The sequence below is a fragment of the Myotis nattereri genome (assembly GCF_964212035.1).
Source record: "Myotis nattereri genome assembly, chromosome: 1".
Lineage (NCBI taxonomy): Eukaryota > Metazoa > Chordata > Mammalia > Chiroptera > Vespertilionidae > Myotis > Myotis nattereri.
The window spans coordinates 47,739,260-47,754,604 of NC_138075.1; the positions used below are offsets into that span (position 1 = coordinate 47,739,260).

Below are 15,345 nucleotides of genomic sequence, written 5' to 3' on the forward strand. Positions count from 1 at the left end.
TACCATTTCTGAGCGATTGTGCCAGGCTGTGTCACACGTATCAGCCCATTTAAATCAATTTCCAGGCAAGGCGCGCAGAGGTTAGCTGACTTGTCCGGGCCGCGCAGCACGTGAGCTGCAGAGCGGGTGAGGACGCCTGGAAGGTCTCGCCGGAGCTTTGGAGGTGACCGCCGGGTCCTGCGCCCTCACCCCTGGGCTGTCCCGCGGGGCTCCCAGCAGGGGGCGCCCCGATCCCCGGCCTGGGTCACCGGGCGCGCCTCCAGCCGGCGCCTGGGACGGGGCTGGCCGCTCCGCCCCTCGGCTCCTCCGCGGCGGGGCGGGCGGCCCGAGGGCGCCGGGAGCGCAAGGAGCAGAGCGGAGCCGAGCGCCACGCACCCCGCCGCGCCCCCTGCCCGCCGCGCCCGCCGCGCCCGCCGCCGTGCAGCCTTCCGCCGTGAGTAGCGCCCGCGCGGGCTCGACGGGCAGGACGGGGCGCACGCCCGAGCACAGCGGTGCCCGGGGCTGGGGCTGGGGCTGGCGGGGGAGCAAATTGCCCGGGGCACGCACTCTCGTGTTCTCCAAGCCCGCAGCCCGGGTTCCTGACGCCGCCCGCGGGTCTGGCCGGCCGTGGCCTTGGGCGCCGTGGCCTCGCTGGACCTGCCCGCTGCACCCCCAGGGCACACGCTGAAGCCTGGTAGTTTGACCCGGGGGACGGGGGCGGAGGGCAGAGGCCTGGCACCCAGGCAGGAGATGGGAGACAGACTTCCTTCCATGAAGTCAGAGCCCTTTGACGGGGTAGAGTACCCCAGATTTCCGGGAGAAGAGGAGTCAGGTTTTCTCAGCATCCGCCTCCTCGCAGGACTCCTTCTCCCCTCGCTCCCGCAGGTGATGCAGGAGGCTGCTCAGTGCACAGGCAGCCTCCTGCGTGGCAGGATGAAGCTGTGAGTCCTGACATCAGGACCCCGGCCTGGGGCAGAGCCAGGTGGGCACGGGGCAGCCAGCAGGCCGGTGCAGGCTCGGGTAGAAAGGCATGGCAGGGTGCTGTCAGCAGCTGACCCCAACTCTGGGCCAGGCATTGTGGATGTCTCCTGGCATGTGGCCGTGATTAGCTTTTCCCTTTAGGAAGGAGAAAATGAGGAGAGGTGAGCATGGAGGCCACACAGGCGAGGTAGATCAGGGAGAGGAGGGCAGAGGTGGCTGCAAGAGGCAGGTGGGAAGGTCCCTGTGGACAGGTAGACTGAGCACAACCTTTGACACCTTGTGCTCTGGATCCAGTGGTGGTAGTTGGGGGCTGCTGCTTTGGCTTCTGACACTCATTTCCCAACTGCCTCTGGGTAAGGTGTTCCTGGAAGAATCCTGGAGATTGAGGGGTGCTGCTGCCTGGCCCCTTCATAAATATGTTCAGAGTCCTGCTCTTCCTAAACCACCCATCTCCCAGGATGTGTTTTTAGCACCTAAAATGGCCCCACTGATAAGTCAGCAGTTTTAGGAGAGATGTGGGGAGGAGGCACAGGGGATGTGGATGTGGGTGGTGTATGCTGGTCTGGGGCAAGTTTCTAATTGGTAGGAATGAAACCTGAACTGACCATGAGCATTTTCCTAAGGCCCCCCTAGTTGTTGGATGTGGGGGTGAACCAGCAGGCTGCCCAGTGGAGCTGGACCTTCATCAGAAAGATGGAGTTTTCTCACGTCAGCTTAGGCAGGTGGCTCATCTTCTCTGAGCCCCACTTCCTCCTCAGGGATGGGTCAAAGCCTTGAATGCCTGGAGGGGCTCTGTAATGCCAGATCCCCCCCCACCCCCCACCCCCCACCCCCCACCCCCCGGCCTCCTCAGAGCCTGAATGTGATGATCCCTAATGGCAGGAGTAGGGTGGGAGGTGTAAAGGGATAATCACTCATGGCCTCTTGCAATGGTCCCATTTCTGTGACTTGCGCTGGGTGAGGTGGGGTGAGGGTCTCTGAGAGTTTAGCTGAGTAGCTGGGGCCAGTGGGAACGAGGGCTTGGTAGGGTTGAGAGAGTCTCCTACGGGGTGATCCTCCAGCCCTGGACGCCTCCTCCTAGGTTGTTCTTCGGAGGCCACTGACGTCCCCAGCCCTGGTGCCACCATCAGAGGTGCTGTCCACAGCAGCCCGGGAGGAGCAGCTGCAGCGGTCTAGCTGGGTGGCTTTTAGCACATCCCTTCCCCTTTCTGGACCTCAATTTCCTCCTTTTGTAAAACAAGTGGGTTAGACTAGACAGCAGTGGTTTTCAGACCCCCCTCGCCCCCCCCTCCCCCCCATGAATTCTTTCACAGAACCCAAACTTCTAATATGGTTGAAGTGGAACTGCTCTGGCTCCCCTTCCTCACACTGCTGGCTCCGGAAACAGAGTCTAAAAATCCCCCAGACGATCTTTGAGGCCCCTTTCTGTGAGGTTCTAGGAAATCTGTATTAACCTTCAGAAGTATTGCCTAGTGTGAGGGTTGGGAGCAGGAACGTGAATCTTGGAGATTCCATTAAGAGAAATGTGGGCATTAAGAGGGGCCTCATCGTTGAAATGTCTGCAGCTGATGGCCTGTGCCTCTAACCAAAAGTTGCCGCTGTGCCCCTCCCCTCTGCCGTGTGGTTTATCTTTGCAGGCCCAGAAAAGGGCCTGTGCCTCTGGGTCCTAATTTGTGACTATAGTTCCACCTCAGAGTTTCTCCCCGTAAGTTTCATGTTTCCAAAGTAAAATGCAAATTCATCTTGGGGACAGATGTGAGGGAAGGGCTTTTGGCTGTTATCAGCTGTTTTTGCCTGATGAGGTATCATCCTTTATGGGGTGACTGCTGTATACCAGCTACTACAAGGGGACAGAGGTGAGACTGTCTCCACCTCTGCCCTCCTGGGGCTCTAAGACAATAGGCAGGAGGGACCATCAAAACACTAAGAAGATTTTACATATGTTATCTCATCTGCCCCAGAAGGTAGATGTTAGACTCACTTTTTAACAATGTAAAACTGTGTACAAAATAAGTATGTATCCTATAAGCCCATGGAACCACCACCCAGATCAGGGAGCAGCATTGCCAGCACCCAGAACCCCCCTGTGTTTCCTTCCAGGCACAATCGCTCACCCAGGGACAGCCACTGTGCTGACTTCCAGCACCATAGAGTAGTTTTGCCCAAGTGGAATCGCACAGGATGAAGTCTTTTGTGTCTGGCTTCTTTCATTCAACATTTTGTTTGTGAGTTTCACCCATGTAGTTGCAGATAGCCGTAGTTTATTCTCATCGTTGTTTAATAATTCCATTGTGTTGGGAGAATGGGAAAGGTCTATTTTGGCTGTAACATAGGCTACGTGGTGGGAAGGGGACTAAGGTTGGGAAGGTGAGTTGGGGGCCAAACCGGTGGGCCTTGTTTGCCCTTGGGGCCCCCCTGCCCTCACCCCAGCCATCCAGGATGTGGGGCCCAAGGATGGGGCTTAACCTTTTGCTGGGGAGCTGGGGTTGCTTCGAATCCAGCTCAGCTCCTGATAACAAATGTCCCTGGCCTTGTGCCAACGGCAGATCTTAGCTGTTCCTGGGGCCACTCTCAGGGTATCTGCCAATAGAATGTTTTTGGACTTTTCAGCTTCCACCTAGCTGTGTGAAATTAGTGGCCTCACCTCCCTGCTCCCCACCCCCACCCCTGCCCCTGGAGGACCTGACCCAAATGGTTTATTTGGAAGGATGTTTTCAGCACAAAGAAGATGGTGTGGGTTGCCACCCTCTGGGCTTGTTCAGGAGACTTGCCAGGATGGGTTGAACTCCTGATTATGGTTGAGCCAAATTTGCCAGAGGATCCCTAGACCTTTCTTGAGAGAGGAACGGGAATTGGTTGTCTTAATGGCTGTGGGAAGCAGAAACGAGTCTAACAATAACAGTAACAATCATCCTCTTTCTTTTTGCCCAGCAGTTTATGCCCCTATCACAATGGGTCCTTACACAGATGTGTGAAGTAGGCGATATCAATGTTATCACCCCTGTGAGTCACATGCTGTGAGTCACATGGCTGACATACAACCAGACTAGCCTAGAATGGGTTCCTGGAGCCTGCTCTTTCCAGTATCCCATCCTCGCTGGGCCCTGGCCGAGCACAGAGTGAAGACATAGCAGGAAGGAGGATGTGTGGTGGACCGTGAGCGCCCACAGGCAGGAGGCCGGCAGGTGACCTGAGAGAAAGGCCTGGGTGCCAGGCCAGGTCGGTCTGGAGGTCTTCAGGGATCTGTGTGCATCCTGGTAACAGAGCTCTAGTTTGCAGGGGACTAGACATGGAGAGAAGAGGGTGAAATGTACACATCGCCTGAGAGTTAGAACAGCTCCAGCCACTTCACATTGATGAGACATGCCTTTACGTAATGGGGCCTCCACCCAGCCTGGTGAAAACAGTCTTTTGGGGTTCGTGGAGCCCGGGCGGGGTTGGTATCTGATTGGCAGGCAGAAGAAAAGCTGCCAACGCTTAGCCTAAATGAGCTCTGAGAGGCCCGTGATAATGACTCTTGAAAGACACATCCACAGGCAGCCGGTATTATCTTTGTGACTTGCACACTGCGTCCTGGGCCCTGCCCTTGAGGGTGACATGACGGGTGAGCTCCTTGGGGGCAGGGATCCCAGGGCAAGGTGCAGACGGTCTCTCCTGGTGGAGGGGCGAGCACTCTCATGGCACAGAGCTGCCTGGCTCTCGGTGCGGTGCCCTGGGCAGCAGAGCGAGCTCCATTCGACAGATGAGGAAACTGAAGCTCCTCAGACAAGAGATGAGGTCACAGAGCTAGCTGAGGGCAAAACTGGAACTAGAACCTCAGCCTCCCGGCTCCTGATGCCTGTTGTAATTTGTCACGGCACTCCCGCCCATCTTTCTCTTGGGGTGATGAGTGAGTTTACAATCAGTTCAGACTCGCTTTCAGGTGGCGCAGCCCGGAGAGAGCTGAGGTCATGAAAATTCCTTATGTTTTGACTGCATTTGACAGTTTACAGGGGCCCTCAAACTACGGCCCGCGGGCCACATGCAAATACAAATATTGTATTTGTTCCTGTTTTGTTTTTTTACTTCAAAATAAGATATGTGCAGTGTGCATAGGAATTTGTTCAGTTTTTTTTGTAATAATATATTTTATTGATTTTTTACAGAGAGGAAGGGAGAGGGACAGAGAATCAGAAACATCGACGAGAGAGAAACATCGATCAGCTGCCTCCCGCACATGTCCCACCGGGGATGTGCCCGCAACCAAGGTACACGCCCTTGACCGGAATCAAACCCGGGATCCCTGAGTCCGCAGGCCGACGCTCTATCCACTGAGCCAAACTGGTGCTGGCTGTTCATAGTTTTTTTTTTAAACTATAGTCCGGCCCTCCAACGGTCTGAGGGACAGTGAATTGGCCCCCTGTTTAAAAAGTTTGAGGACCCCTGGTTTACAAGATAATTTCATGATGTGCTGTTGGTTTTTACAGTATCAGCCCCTCTTATAGACAGGGAAGCTAAGTCTCCCACAGTTTCAATGACTTAGCCAGTCAAAACTGGGACTTGAACCCAGATCTTCTGACTCAAAAACAAGTGCTCTTTCTCCTGCCTCAGGGCTGCCTCTTTCCCCAGTAGACCTGAATTTCCTGAGAACAAATCGCTGAAGTTGGCATGGTTCTATTTCTCTGCACTTGTTCAGAGCAGATCTGAATAAGTGAGGACTCTTTTTCTATCTCCCAAGCAAATATGAGTTACTCTAAATCAAATCGGAACCATGCCGCGTCGGTCACAAGTGAGGAAAGGCTAGAGCAGGGCAGTTCTTGAGGAACGAGGGCTGTGGATGATTGTGAAATTATCAGCCTCCTTGCGGCTGATTACTTTCAGGCTCAGACTCTTAGGCTTGTGCCAATTGACACATCTGTCCTAATCTCACTTTCAGGGCTGTATGCTCCAGGCCTCAATGAGGAGCCCAAACATGGAGGCCTTCAAGCAGCAGAAGGTGGAGGACTGTTACGACATCGGAGAGGAGCTGGGGAGGTAAGAGGCCGGCAGAGGCGGAGGGGATGCCAGAGGGAGACAAGGATATACTTCTCTTGGTGCACTTGTCAGTGGATCTTGTCACAGAACTCATGGGAAGCTTTAAAAACAATCCTGAAGTTTATTTATTTAATTTTTATTGAATTTATTGGGAGTGATATTGATTAATAAAAGTAATAACTTTCAGGTGTACAATTTTATAAAACATCATCTGTATATTTTAGTGTGTATTCACCACCCAATGTCTATGAGGTTTTTTGTTGTTGTTTGTTTGGTTTTTGCTTCACTCCATCACCGTTTTTATTCAGTCCTCCCAACCCCCCTCCCCTCTGACAGCTGTCAGTAATCCGGAGGTTTATTCATCTTTATGGGAGGCTCTGCAAATAGTCATCTCTCTGAAAATAAAGACACGGGTAGAAGGGCCTAGAATTGTTGAGCTCTGTGTTTTCAGTATATCCTGGCTGAGTTATGGTGAATCCAAATGATCCTTGGTTTATCTGTTACTGTTCTCACGAAGCCCTCCCCAGACTTTGGACTGAGACCTGACCTGTGGTTTTCTTCTCTGAGTCCCACTTGACATTCTCCACGGCTCCCAGGATTTTGTTTCATAAGCTCAGAGCCTGATTGGGAGGTGAAGTAATCCTCCTGAAAGTGGATTTGCATTGAGTAACAAGCCACAGGAACATAGCCATGAAGGTTCATGGGATCTGAGTTACTGGGTGCCTTTTCAGGTTTGCTAAACACGGAACACAACCAGAGCTAACCTCTGAGACCTGAAAGTAGTTCCTATTTGGAGAGAAATGAAGATTTTTCTGAAGATCTCTTCCTGCTCCATTTCTAACAGATGCTACTATTTAGATGGTGTTTTAGTGATTATAGAACAGTAGTCCTGAAGTTTCATTCTCACAACAGTGCTTGAGATGGGATATTAAAAAAGAAATATATATATATATATATATATATATATATATATATATGTTTAAAAATAGATTTTTATTGATTTCAGAGAGGAAGGGAGAGGGAGAGAGAGATAGAAACATCAATGATGAGAGAGCATCATTGATTGGCTGCCTCCTGCATGTCTCCCACTGGGGATTGAGCCCATAACCCGGGCATGTGTCCTGACTGGGAATTGAACTGTGACCTCCTGGTTTATAGGTCAATGCTCAACCACTGAGCCATGCTGGCCGAAGAAATGGGAATTGTTTTACTTTCGTTTTTCAGATGAGGAAATTGTGGTATCAAGCATTTAAGCAAGTTGACCAAAGTTGTTCAGCCAGCAAGTGACATAACCAGGGCTGGCCAGCTCTGTGTGTAACTGCACACCTGTTGTGCTCTATCCTATGAGCATGGCACTTGCACACTCCCACGTTCTCACCAGTATAGCCAACCTCAGCCTTTCACACTCCCAGCAAAGTAAAAACCTGTGGGTTTAGGGCCTCCACTCTATCTAGGAGGCAAAGCAGAAGGCCCTTCCTCTTTATAGAGTTCGTGGGTCAGGACTAATTCTTTACTTACTTTAATTCCAAAAGACAAAACAGAGCCAGACTCTGAGAAGAATGGAAGGTGCAGGTGCTTCAAGTTCAGGCGGTGCTTGTCCTGGGTGACTGGATGGCTGGGTGCATGGGAGCAAGTGATGCAGAGTCCCCAGAGGGGGATGACCCATCTGCCTTATTTCAGAGCCCAGCTGACATAGGCAATCCAGGGCCCGGTGAAAGGGTGGGGGGAGGACAGAGGGCCAGAAGCTGAGGGTGGCAGTAGGAGGCTGCCTCTGAAAGAGAGACCAGGCTCTCTGCCCTCCGGTTTCTCATGACCTGGGTGACACCAAGGGTCAAGTGGCTTCCTCAGCAGCAGACCCTGCCAGTGGCATTTGATCCAGTGGCCCAACCTTGGCCACATCCTGTGTGTAGGGGTCTGTGCTAAGTGCTGTGGGTACAAAGACAAGGAGGACACAGTTAGTCTCTACCTTCCTGGAGCTCCAGCGTGTGTGTGTGTGTGTGTGTGTGTGTGTGTGTGTGTGTGTGTGGTGGGGGCCACACACATAACAAGGGTGGAGTTGGATGGGACTGGCACCAGAGCTGGGAACTGAGGAGGGAGACTGTGAAGAAGGAAATAGAAGCAGCTTCCTAGGGAATCCATCTGTTATTCCTCCCTAGTCCTCCTGTCTTTCCCCCACGCACTATATTGGAGCTATTAGAATGAGAGAGATCTCACGTTTTCTGATCCTTCCCTCTAGCAGGGTGTGAAGGCCCCATGTATCTTGCAGCCTGGGGAGCCTTAATGGACCCCACCTACTTTTCTAAAGTGCTAACCAGACATGGAGTGGGTAAGAGGCAGTAGAGGTCTTTGGAATGGCTTAACATGCTAGGATTTGTGGTCTACAGGACAGATGAGCTGGAAGGCCATTAGAAGTCCTCTAACAGGCCCTTCATCTGACGGTGGAGGAGACTGAAGCTCAGAGAGGGAAAGGTCTTGCCTGAGGCCATGAACAGGCTGGAAATAGAACTGCCTCCAGATGACTGCTCAGCTTCTGAAGGGACAGGCCTACCTTTCTCTCCTCCCCTTCTTTTCTTCCCTTAACATATTATTAAGGACCTGCTGTGTACCAGGCACTGCCCAAGGTAGGGGTACACAAACAGGAATATTCCTGTCCTCTTGCAGCTTATGTTCCATTGGTGGACAAAAGCACTAAACAAGTGAATAAGGACACAGATACATCATTTTAGCATGTGTGAAGGGCTATGAAGGAGAGAGCAGGTGCCCTAAGAGAGACTAGGGCAGTGGTTGGCAAACTGCGGCTCGCGAGCCACATGCGGCTCTTTGGCCCCTTGAGTGTGGCTCTTCCTAAGCCTTAGGAGTACCCTAATTAAGTTAATAACAATGTACCTACCTATATAGTTTAAGTTTAAAAAATTTGGCTCTCAAAAGAAATTTCAATCGTTGTACTGTTGATATTTGTGTCGGTTGACTAATGAGTTTGCTGACCACTGGACTAGGGGATGCAGGTTTAGACTGAGGGTCAGGAAAGGCTGCTCTGAGGAAGAGCCTGTTAACTTGAGAACTGAGGGGTTAATAAGCAGGTAGAGGCAACAGCATGGACATAGGCTCAGAGATGGGAAAGGACCTGGGGCCTGAGCTACTGACAGGAGGCCAGTGTGGCCTCAGAACGTGAGCTGGGGGCAAGCGGTGCTAGATGAGGTTGGAGACATAGGTGGCCTGATGCAGCCAGCAAGCTCCCTGTCAACACAGGATGGTGGACAGGCTTGGCCATAGGGGTCACACAGATTGCAACCTGAGGACAACTTACCCAACCTCTCTGGGCCTCAGCTTTCTTACCTGTGTGATGGGAATAATAACGGCACCGACCTCACAGTTGTGGGGATTAAACGAGATGCTGAGTCTCTGGTGTTCCTCACAGAGCCGAGCACAGGGTAAATGTTCAGTGAATAAGAGCTTCTGGCCTTTGAAGTAAATTTGAGGCATCAAGGTCCTGCCTCCCACCTATGGAGCCGCTGGGAGAAAGGGGTGGGCTCTGCAGGAAAACAGAAGGTGGAGGGGGCCGTCATTCTTACTTTGGAGAGAGCTGTATGTACACCTGCTTCCTGGGCTATCAGTGAGTACTCTGCCTACACTCTGGGCTTTCTTCTTGTTTATTTTAGCTCCTCATTAAGTCCTTCCTATGCAAAAATGAGAATGAATGACAGTCACTTTTCATTTTTACCTGTGCTGATGGATGAAACTCACATAATGTTGAGTAAAGGAAGCCAGACTCAAAGAGTCCATACTGTATAATTCCATTTGTGTAAAGTTTGAAACAGGCAAAGTGAATCAGATATGCTAGAAGTCAGATGGTGGTTATTTGGGGGACTAGTGACTGGGGCACAAGGGGCACTTGTGGGGCATAGGGATTGTTCTGTTTCTTGATCTGGGTGCCTGTTTCACTGCTGTGTTCATGTCATGAAAATAGATCAAGCCGTTCATATTCATGTACATGTACATTTTCCTGTAGGTATGTTATACCTTAGCTTAAACCATGTGTTAACAAGCAAAGCATCTTTACTTCACTTCCTGGCCTTGTCTGGTCCCTGAAGCACATGTTTTTGATTCATTGGAGGCCTTGTTTGTCCTTGTTCTACAAGTAAGAACATCTGTGAGAAACGCTGCAGCATCCAGCTTTGGATGGGGACAGCGTGCCCTGGCTGGAGAGTCCTGAGCTCGGCTGGGACCACTCCTGACCCTGCATATCTCACCTGATTTCTGGCTCCCTGTGCTGAGTGCAGACACGTGGCTGTGCTCACATTTTGGCAGCAGCCTGCTGGGGATGCTGGAGCGGTTGGAGAAATGCTGGCTTGCAGATTCTGGCCTCTATCAGACTTGGTAGCCACCTAGAGCAGAGCAGGGGTATATTAGAGTAGGGTTCATAAAGAAAAAGCCACTCAATCCATCACTGTAAAGACAAGGTTAGGATCGGAGAGAGGAAGTGGCTTGTGTAGGGTCACATGGTGAGCCAGTGATAGACCATGTGGGGACTGGAGGTCTGACTCCTAGTCTAGGGCTCTGGCCACACCATCAGGACCCACAGAGAGCAAACTCATTTTTTCCTTTATTTTGAATGCTTCTGGGGAGTGGGGGAGAATATATGGTGGGGTGGTCATTTCTGTTTGACCTTGAAGGTGAAGGGTCAGAGTCAGGAGGTGAGCATTTTGGAAGGAGTGATATTTCCTAGACCTAGAGGAAGGGCGCTGGTAGTTAGGACCAGTGATGAATACTGTGTGCACAAGGGCACAAGGTAATTCAATAAAAACAGCATGCAATAATGAGTGGTTTCTTCTTCCTCTAGTGGTTTCTTTTACTTAGACGACCAGATTATTTTATTAAATGTTCCTGTTGAACTGGATCTCGACAAGAATTTAGTCCAAATTTCCATTTTATAGACAAGGAAAGTGAGGCCCAGAGAGGGGAGGTGATTTGTCTAAGGCCACAAAGCAAGCACTATAGGATGCGGAATTTAAAGAAGCTTTTTAACTACATTGTGCTGGTTTAAACAAACAGAAAAAACTATCCATATGCACATTCAGCTTTTATCCACAGTCCCCACCTTTCTCAGGGAGCCTACCTCACTATCACCCCCACACCCTCTCATCCCCTCCCTCTTCCCTCCCTGATGAAGACAGCAGCCATAAGCCCTGCTACTTCCAGGGGGCTCCCATGTGCAAGGCGCCCTGCTAGGTACTTACCCTGCAGAATCTCCTTGTGTAGGGACAGGAGCTTTGGGACAGGGAGGGGTGCGCTGCTCTCAAGCCTCATCCTTCCTGGGAGCTGAGGAATTGCCAGGGGTGGCCATCCTGACAGGGCTGTCGGCCAGACCGGAGTCTCTAATGGGGTCCTCTGTCATTAAGATCATTCAGCACACACTCAGCTTAGCCTGGGAAACCTCTTTGTGAGAGAAATAAAAACCTTCAGGAAATGTGTAGAGCTCAGATTTACTCAGACTGGGTGCTAGAGCCCAGTGTAGCCACAAAGCACTACGGAACACAAAAATAATAGTGATTTACCTGTCTCGGTCCTTGGGACAAGGGTTTTCCAGGGAAAAGCGTGTCTGAAGCAAAGGGACTTTACTATTTCTGTTTAAATGAAATTTTTTTTTATTACAGAGGTGATGCATGGGAAATGTCATAAAGTTATGATGAGTTAAAGTAGAATTCCCTCTGCTCTCCCTCCACATCTCACACCCACAGGAAAACTCTGATAATAATGTTCTTCTGTTGCCTGTTAGAACTTTTCTAAGTAAAGCAAGTGCATAAGTGGACCCAGAGGGGACCACATGACCATAAGTCTACAACTTGCTTTTTCACTTAATGAAAAGCGTTGAATATCTTTTTACAGTCCTGTATATAGATCTGTGAGACTTATTTTGGATGCAAGTTGTTGTTGTTTTTTTTTTAATAAAAAATCTAAGCACTAGCCAACTTGGCTCAGTGGATAGAGCATTAGCCTGCGGACTGAAGGGTCCCAGGTTCGATTCCGGCCAAGGGCACATGCCTGGGTTTCGGGCTCAATCCCCAGTGCCGGGCGTGCAGGAGTCAGCTGATCAATGATTTTTTCTCATCATTGATATTTCTCTCTTTCCTTCTCCCTTCCTCTCTGAAACCAATAAAGAAATATATTTAAAAAAAAATCAATCAAAATATATTTAAAAAAATAAAAAAATCTAAGAAGTTTAAGCCAATAAAAGATTAGTAGCCTTAATACAGCAGTTATTTTTATTTCTGTTTTACCTTCTAATCTTTCAACAGCTGTTTCTCATGTCCACACATCCCTTCCTCTTTTGTGTCTACTTGAGGTACACATATTTCAGAGTTAACATTCCCCCAAGTGCTAAGCTACTGGGGCAGGTCCAGGAGGCCAAGGAGCAGCGCCCGCGGCCCTGGGATTGCCCAGGAATGAGATTAGGCCTATCCTGTCCCACATTTGCTTGTATTGGGCTGTCAGCTCTTTGAAGCCAGCTTCACATTAGTTCTCCTATTTTGAGAATCATTGCAGCACTGAGATGGAGGCCAGAGATCCTCCAAAACTCGCCACTTCCCTCTGTTCTTGCTGTTCCCTCACTCTTGGGAAAATTAAAGGCTTCCTCCCAGGTCCAGATCAAAGGCTGTCTCCTGGCAAAGCCTCTCATGACCCACCCCACCCTACCCCTGCCCCTTCCATGGATTTAATTACCTCTTATCCTGGACCCACATCTCTAGTAAGTGCTAATGTCATCACATCTCATGTTACACAAAGGGTCCACCTGGTCATCTGCCCCTCTGGACTGAAGGCTTTTCCCTGCATACTTCATCTTTTATCCATCCATTCCCCCTCCCTGCCGCCATAGTGTCCAGCCCAGGCCTTTTATACTAATAAGTGCTCAGCTCCCACAGATACCCATCAGGTAAGTGCAGAGCTGTCTGGAACCTGCCTTGAGTTAGATCTGAGGCAGGAAACAGCCAAGCCCCCCAGCTTCCAAAGGTCTTGGAGTCCATGAATGTCCAGGATTCCCCACACACATAGTGGGAAACAAAACACAAAAATTACCTCCATTTCCTAGACATACATTCACTAAAAAAAAATTTTTTTTTTATTGATTTCAGAAAGGAAAGGAGAGGGAGATAGAAACATCAATGATGAGAGAGAATTATTGATCAGCCGCCTCCTGCACACCCCCTACTGGGGATCGAGCCCACAACCTGGGCATGTGCCCTGACCAGGAATCAAACTGTGACCTCCTGGTTCACAGGTTGATGCTCAACCATTGAGCCACACCCGCTGGGCTAGACATACATTCTTGTATTTAATCCTTGTAACACCCTGGGAAGCAGCTATTATTCCTATTTTAGGGATAAAGAAACTCAGTCTCTAAAAGTTTGGGAACAGGGGTACTCTTCTCAAAAGCTAATAAAAGAAGAAGATAGAACAGGCCATGAGCTAATGCTCCACACCCCCTCCCCCAAACATGTGCTATTCGTTCAGAGGAGGAAGCTCTAACCCGGGGTGGGGCAGCTCCTCACAGACTAACCCGGAAATAGCAGGTAACTGCCTCGAGGTAAGGGCTATACTACTGACTGAGGAGCAGCAGGCCTGGGAGTGGCCAAGAGGGCACATGGAGAGGGTTGAAGGGATGGGGCCGCCAAGAGGCAGGTGACTGCAGAGAGCCCTGGATGATAGAAGCATGGATGAGGGAGAGAGACGCTTTTATCAGCCTTTGTTAGGAAAACAAAGCACAAAGCCACTCAGACAAAGTGGCTGCATTGCACACGCTTCAGTCCCAGCAAATCCCCTGCCCCAGGGTAGGTCTCATCGAGCTCACTTTGCTTTATGAGAACTCTGAGAGCTGAAGAGGCACTTGTGTGGGCTAATTGAAAGCATTATATACCTGTGTGTACTGTAGATACTTGCTTTCCTACTTGTCACCAGCATGTACATTTTTGTGTTGTATTGTTTTTACACTCAGCATTCTTTTATTTATACCTTTCATATATCCAGAATCTATGTAAATAAAAACAATTGTTGTTTTGAAATAATTTCAAATTTAATAAAAGGTTTCAGAATAGCAGAACTCCCATACACCCTTGATCCAGATGCCCCAATTTTTAACATTTTGTCACTTCCTGTCTCTCTTCTTTCCTCTTCCCATCTCCTTCTCCTCCTGCTGCTCCTCTCCCTCCTTGCTCCTTCCCTCCTTCCTTCCTATTTATTAATGTTTCTAAACCATTTGAGAGTCGGTTGCAGACATTTTGCCTCATTATCCCTAAACACTTCATTAAGCGTCTCCTAAGGACGTGGTTATTCTCCACAGTACAGTTTTAAAATTCAGGGCATTTAACTCTGATATAACATTTTTATCTAAGCTCTCGTTCTTGTTCCAGTTTGTCAATTTCCCCATTAGTGCACTTTATTTATTTATTAATTATTATTATTATTTTAAAATATATTTTATTGATTTTTTACAGAGAGGAAGGGAGAGGGATAGAGAGTTAGAAACATCGATGAGAGAGAAACATCGGTCAGTTGCCTCCTGCACACCCGCTACTGGGGATGTGCCCGCAACCAAGGTACATGCCCTTGACCGGAATCGAACCTGGGACCCTTGAGTCTGCAGGCTGACGCTCTATCCATTGAGCCAAACCGGTTAGGGCCCCATTAGTGCACTTTATAGCAGTTTTTCTCCCTGCAGAACCAGGTCCAGTGCAGATCATGCATTGCATCTCGTTGTTGTATTTCTTCAGGCTCCTGCACTCTGGATGGGTCCTTGGCCTTCCTTTGACTTTCCTGACACTGATATTTTTGAAGAATACCCACTTTAAAAAAAAGATATAGTACCTATTTTTGTTAACTTCATAATGTTCTGCTATACAGACATTCCCAGTTTACTTAACATTCCCCTATTGTTTCTCACTATTAAAAATAAATGTTCCTGTGGACATATTTGTTTAATTTCCTCTCTCTGCATTATTTCTGCTGGGTGTATTCCCAGAGGTGGAATACCAGGTCAAAGGTTATGGCTGATTTATGTCATGGTGATAACTAGAAATACTGATCCAGTTTGCCAGGTCACCAACATGCGCTGGTTTCCGTAGGGCTTTGCCAAAAACTCATAGTTTTTATGTATTTCTGGTAGTTCGAGAGTTTTGTGAAGAAACATCACTGTTTTTGCTGTAGGGAAATGGAAAGTGGTTGAAGTTTCTATGCTTCTCTCTTAATTCCAAAACTTATTCTCTCTGCTATGGTACCTTTTCTAATGGCGTTTACATTTCATTTTCATTTAATTACATTTTCATGGGTAATTTGAAGTTCTGATAGCAACACAAGGCAGGTAACGCAAATATAATAGTT

General features: G+C 49.2%; 1 protein-coding gene across 13 annotated transcripts in view; it reads left to right on the forward strand.

Annotated features, from left to right (window-relative positions):
• The first annotated feature begins 302 nt into the window (after positions 1 to 302).
• DAPK2 (death associated protein kinase 2) overlaps positions 303 to 15,345 on the forward strand; it is a 111,269-nt gene continuing 96,226 nt past the window's right edge. For 2 of the 13 annotated variants that reach the window (XR_013996376.1, XM_081097998.1), the window contains exons 1-2: positions 320 to 433; positions 5,876 to 5,973. Coding sequence is in view for 4 of the 13 variants with exons in the window: in XM_081097998.1 (XP_080954124.1) it covers positions 5,882 to 5,973 (92 nt within the window). In the remaining 9 variants the exon portion in view is untranslated. Of the gene's footprint in view, positions 434 to 5,105; positions 5,208 to 5,875; positions 5,974 to 15,345 lie in introns of those variants that run through there. The other 11 variants (XM_081097995.1, XM_081098001.1, XM_081097999.1 and 8 more) reach the window with 11 other exon arrangements.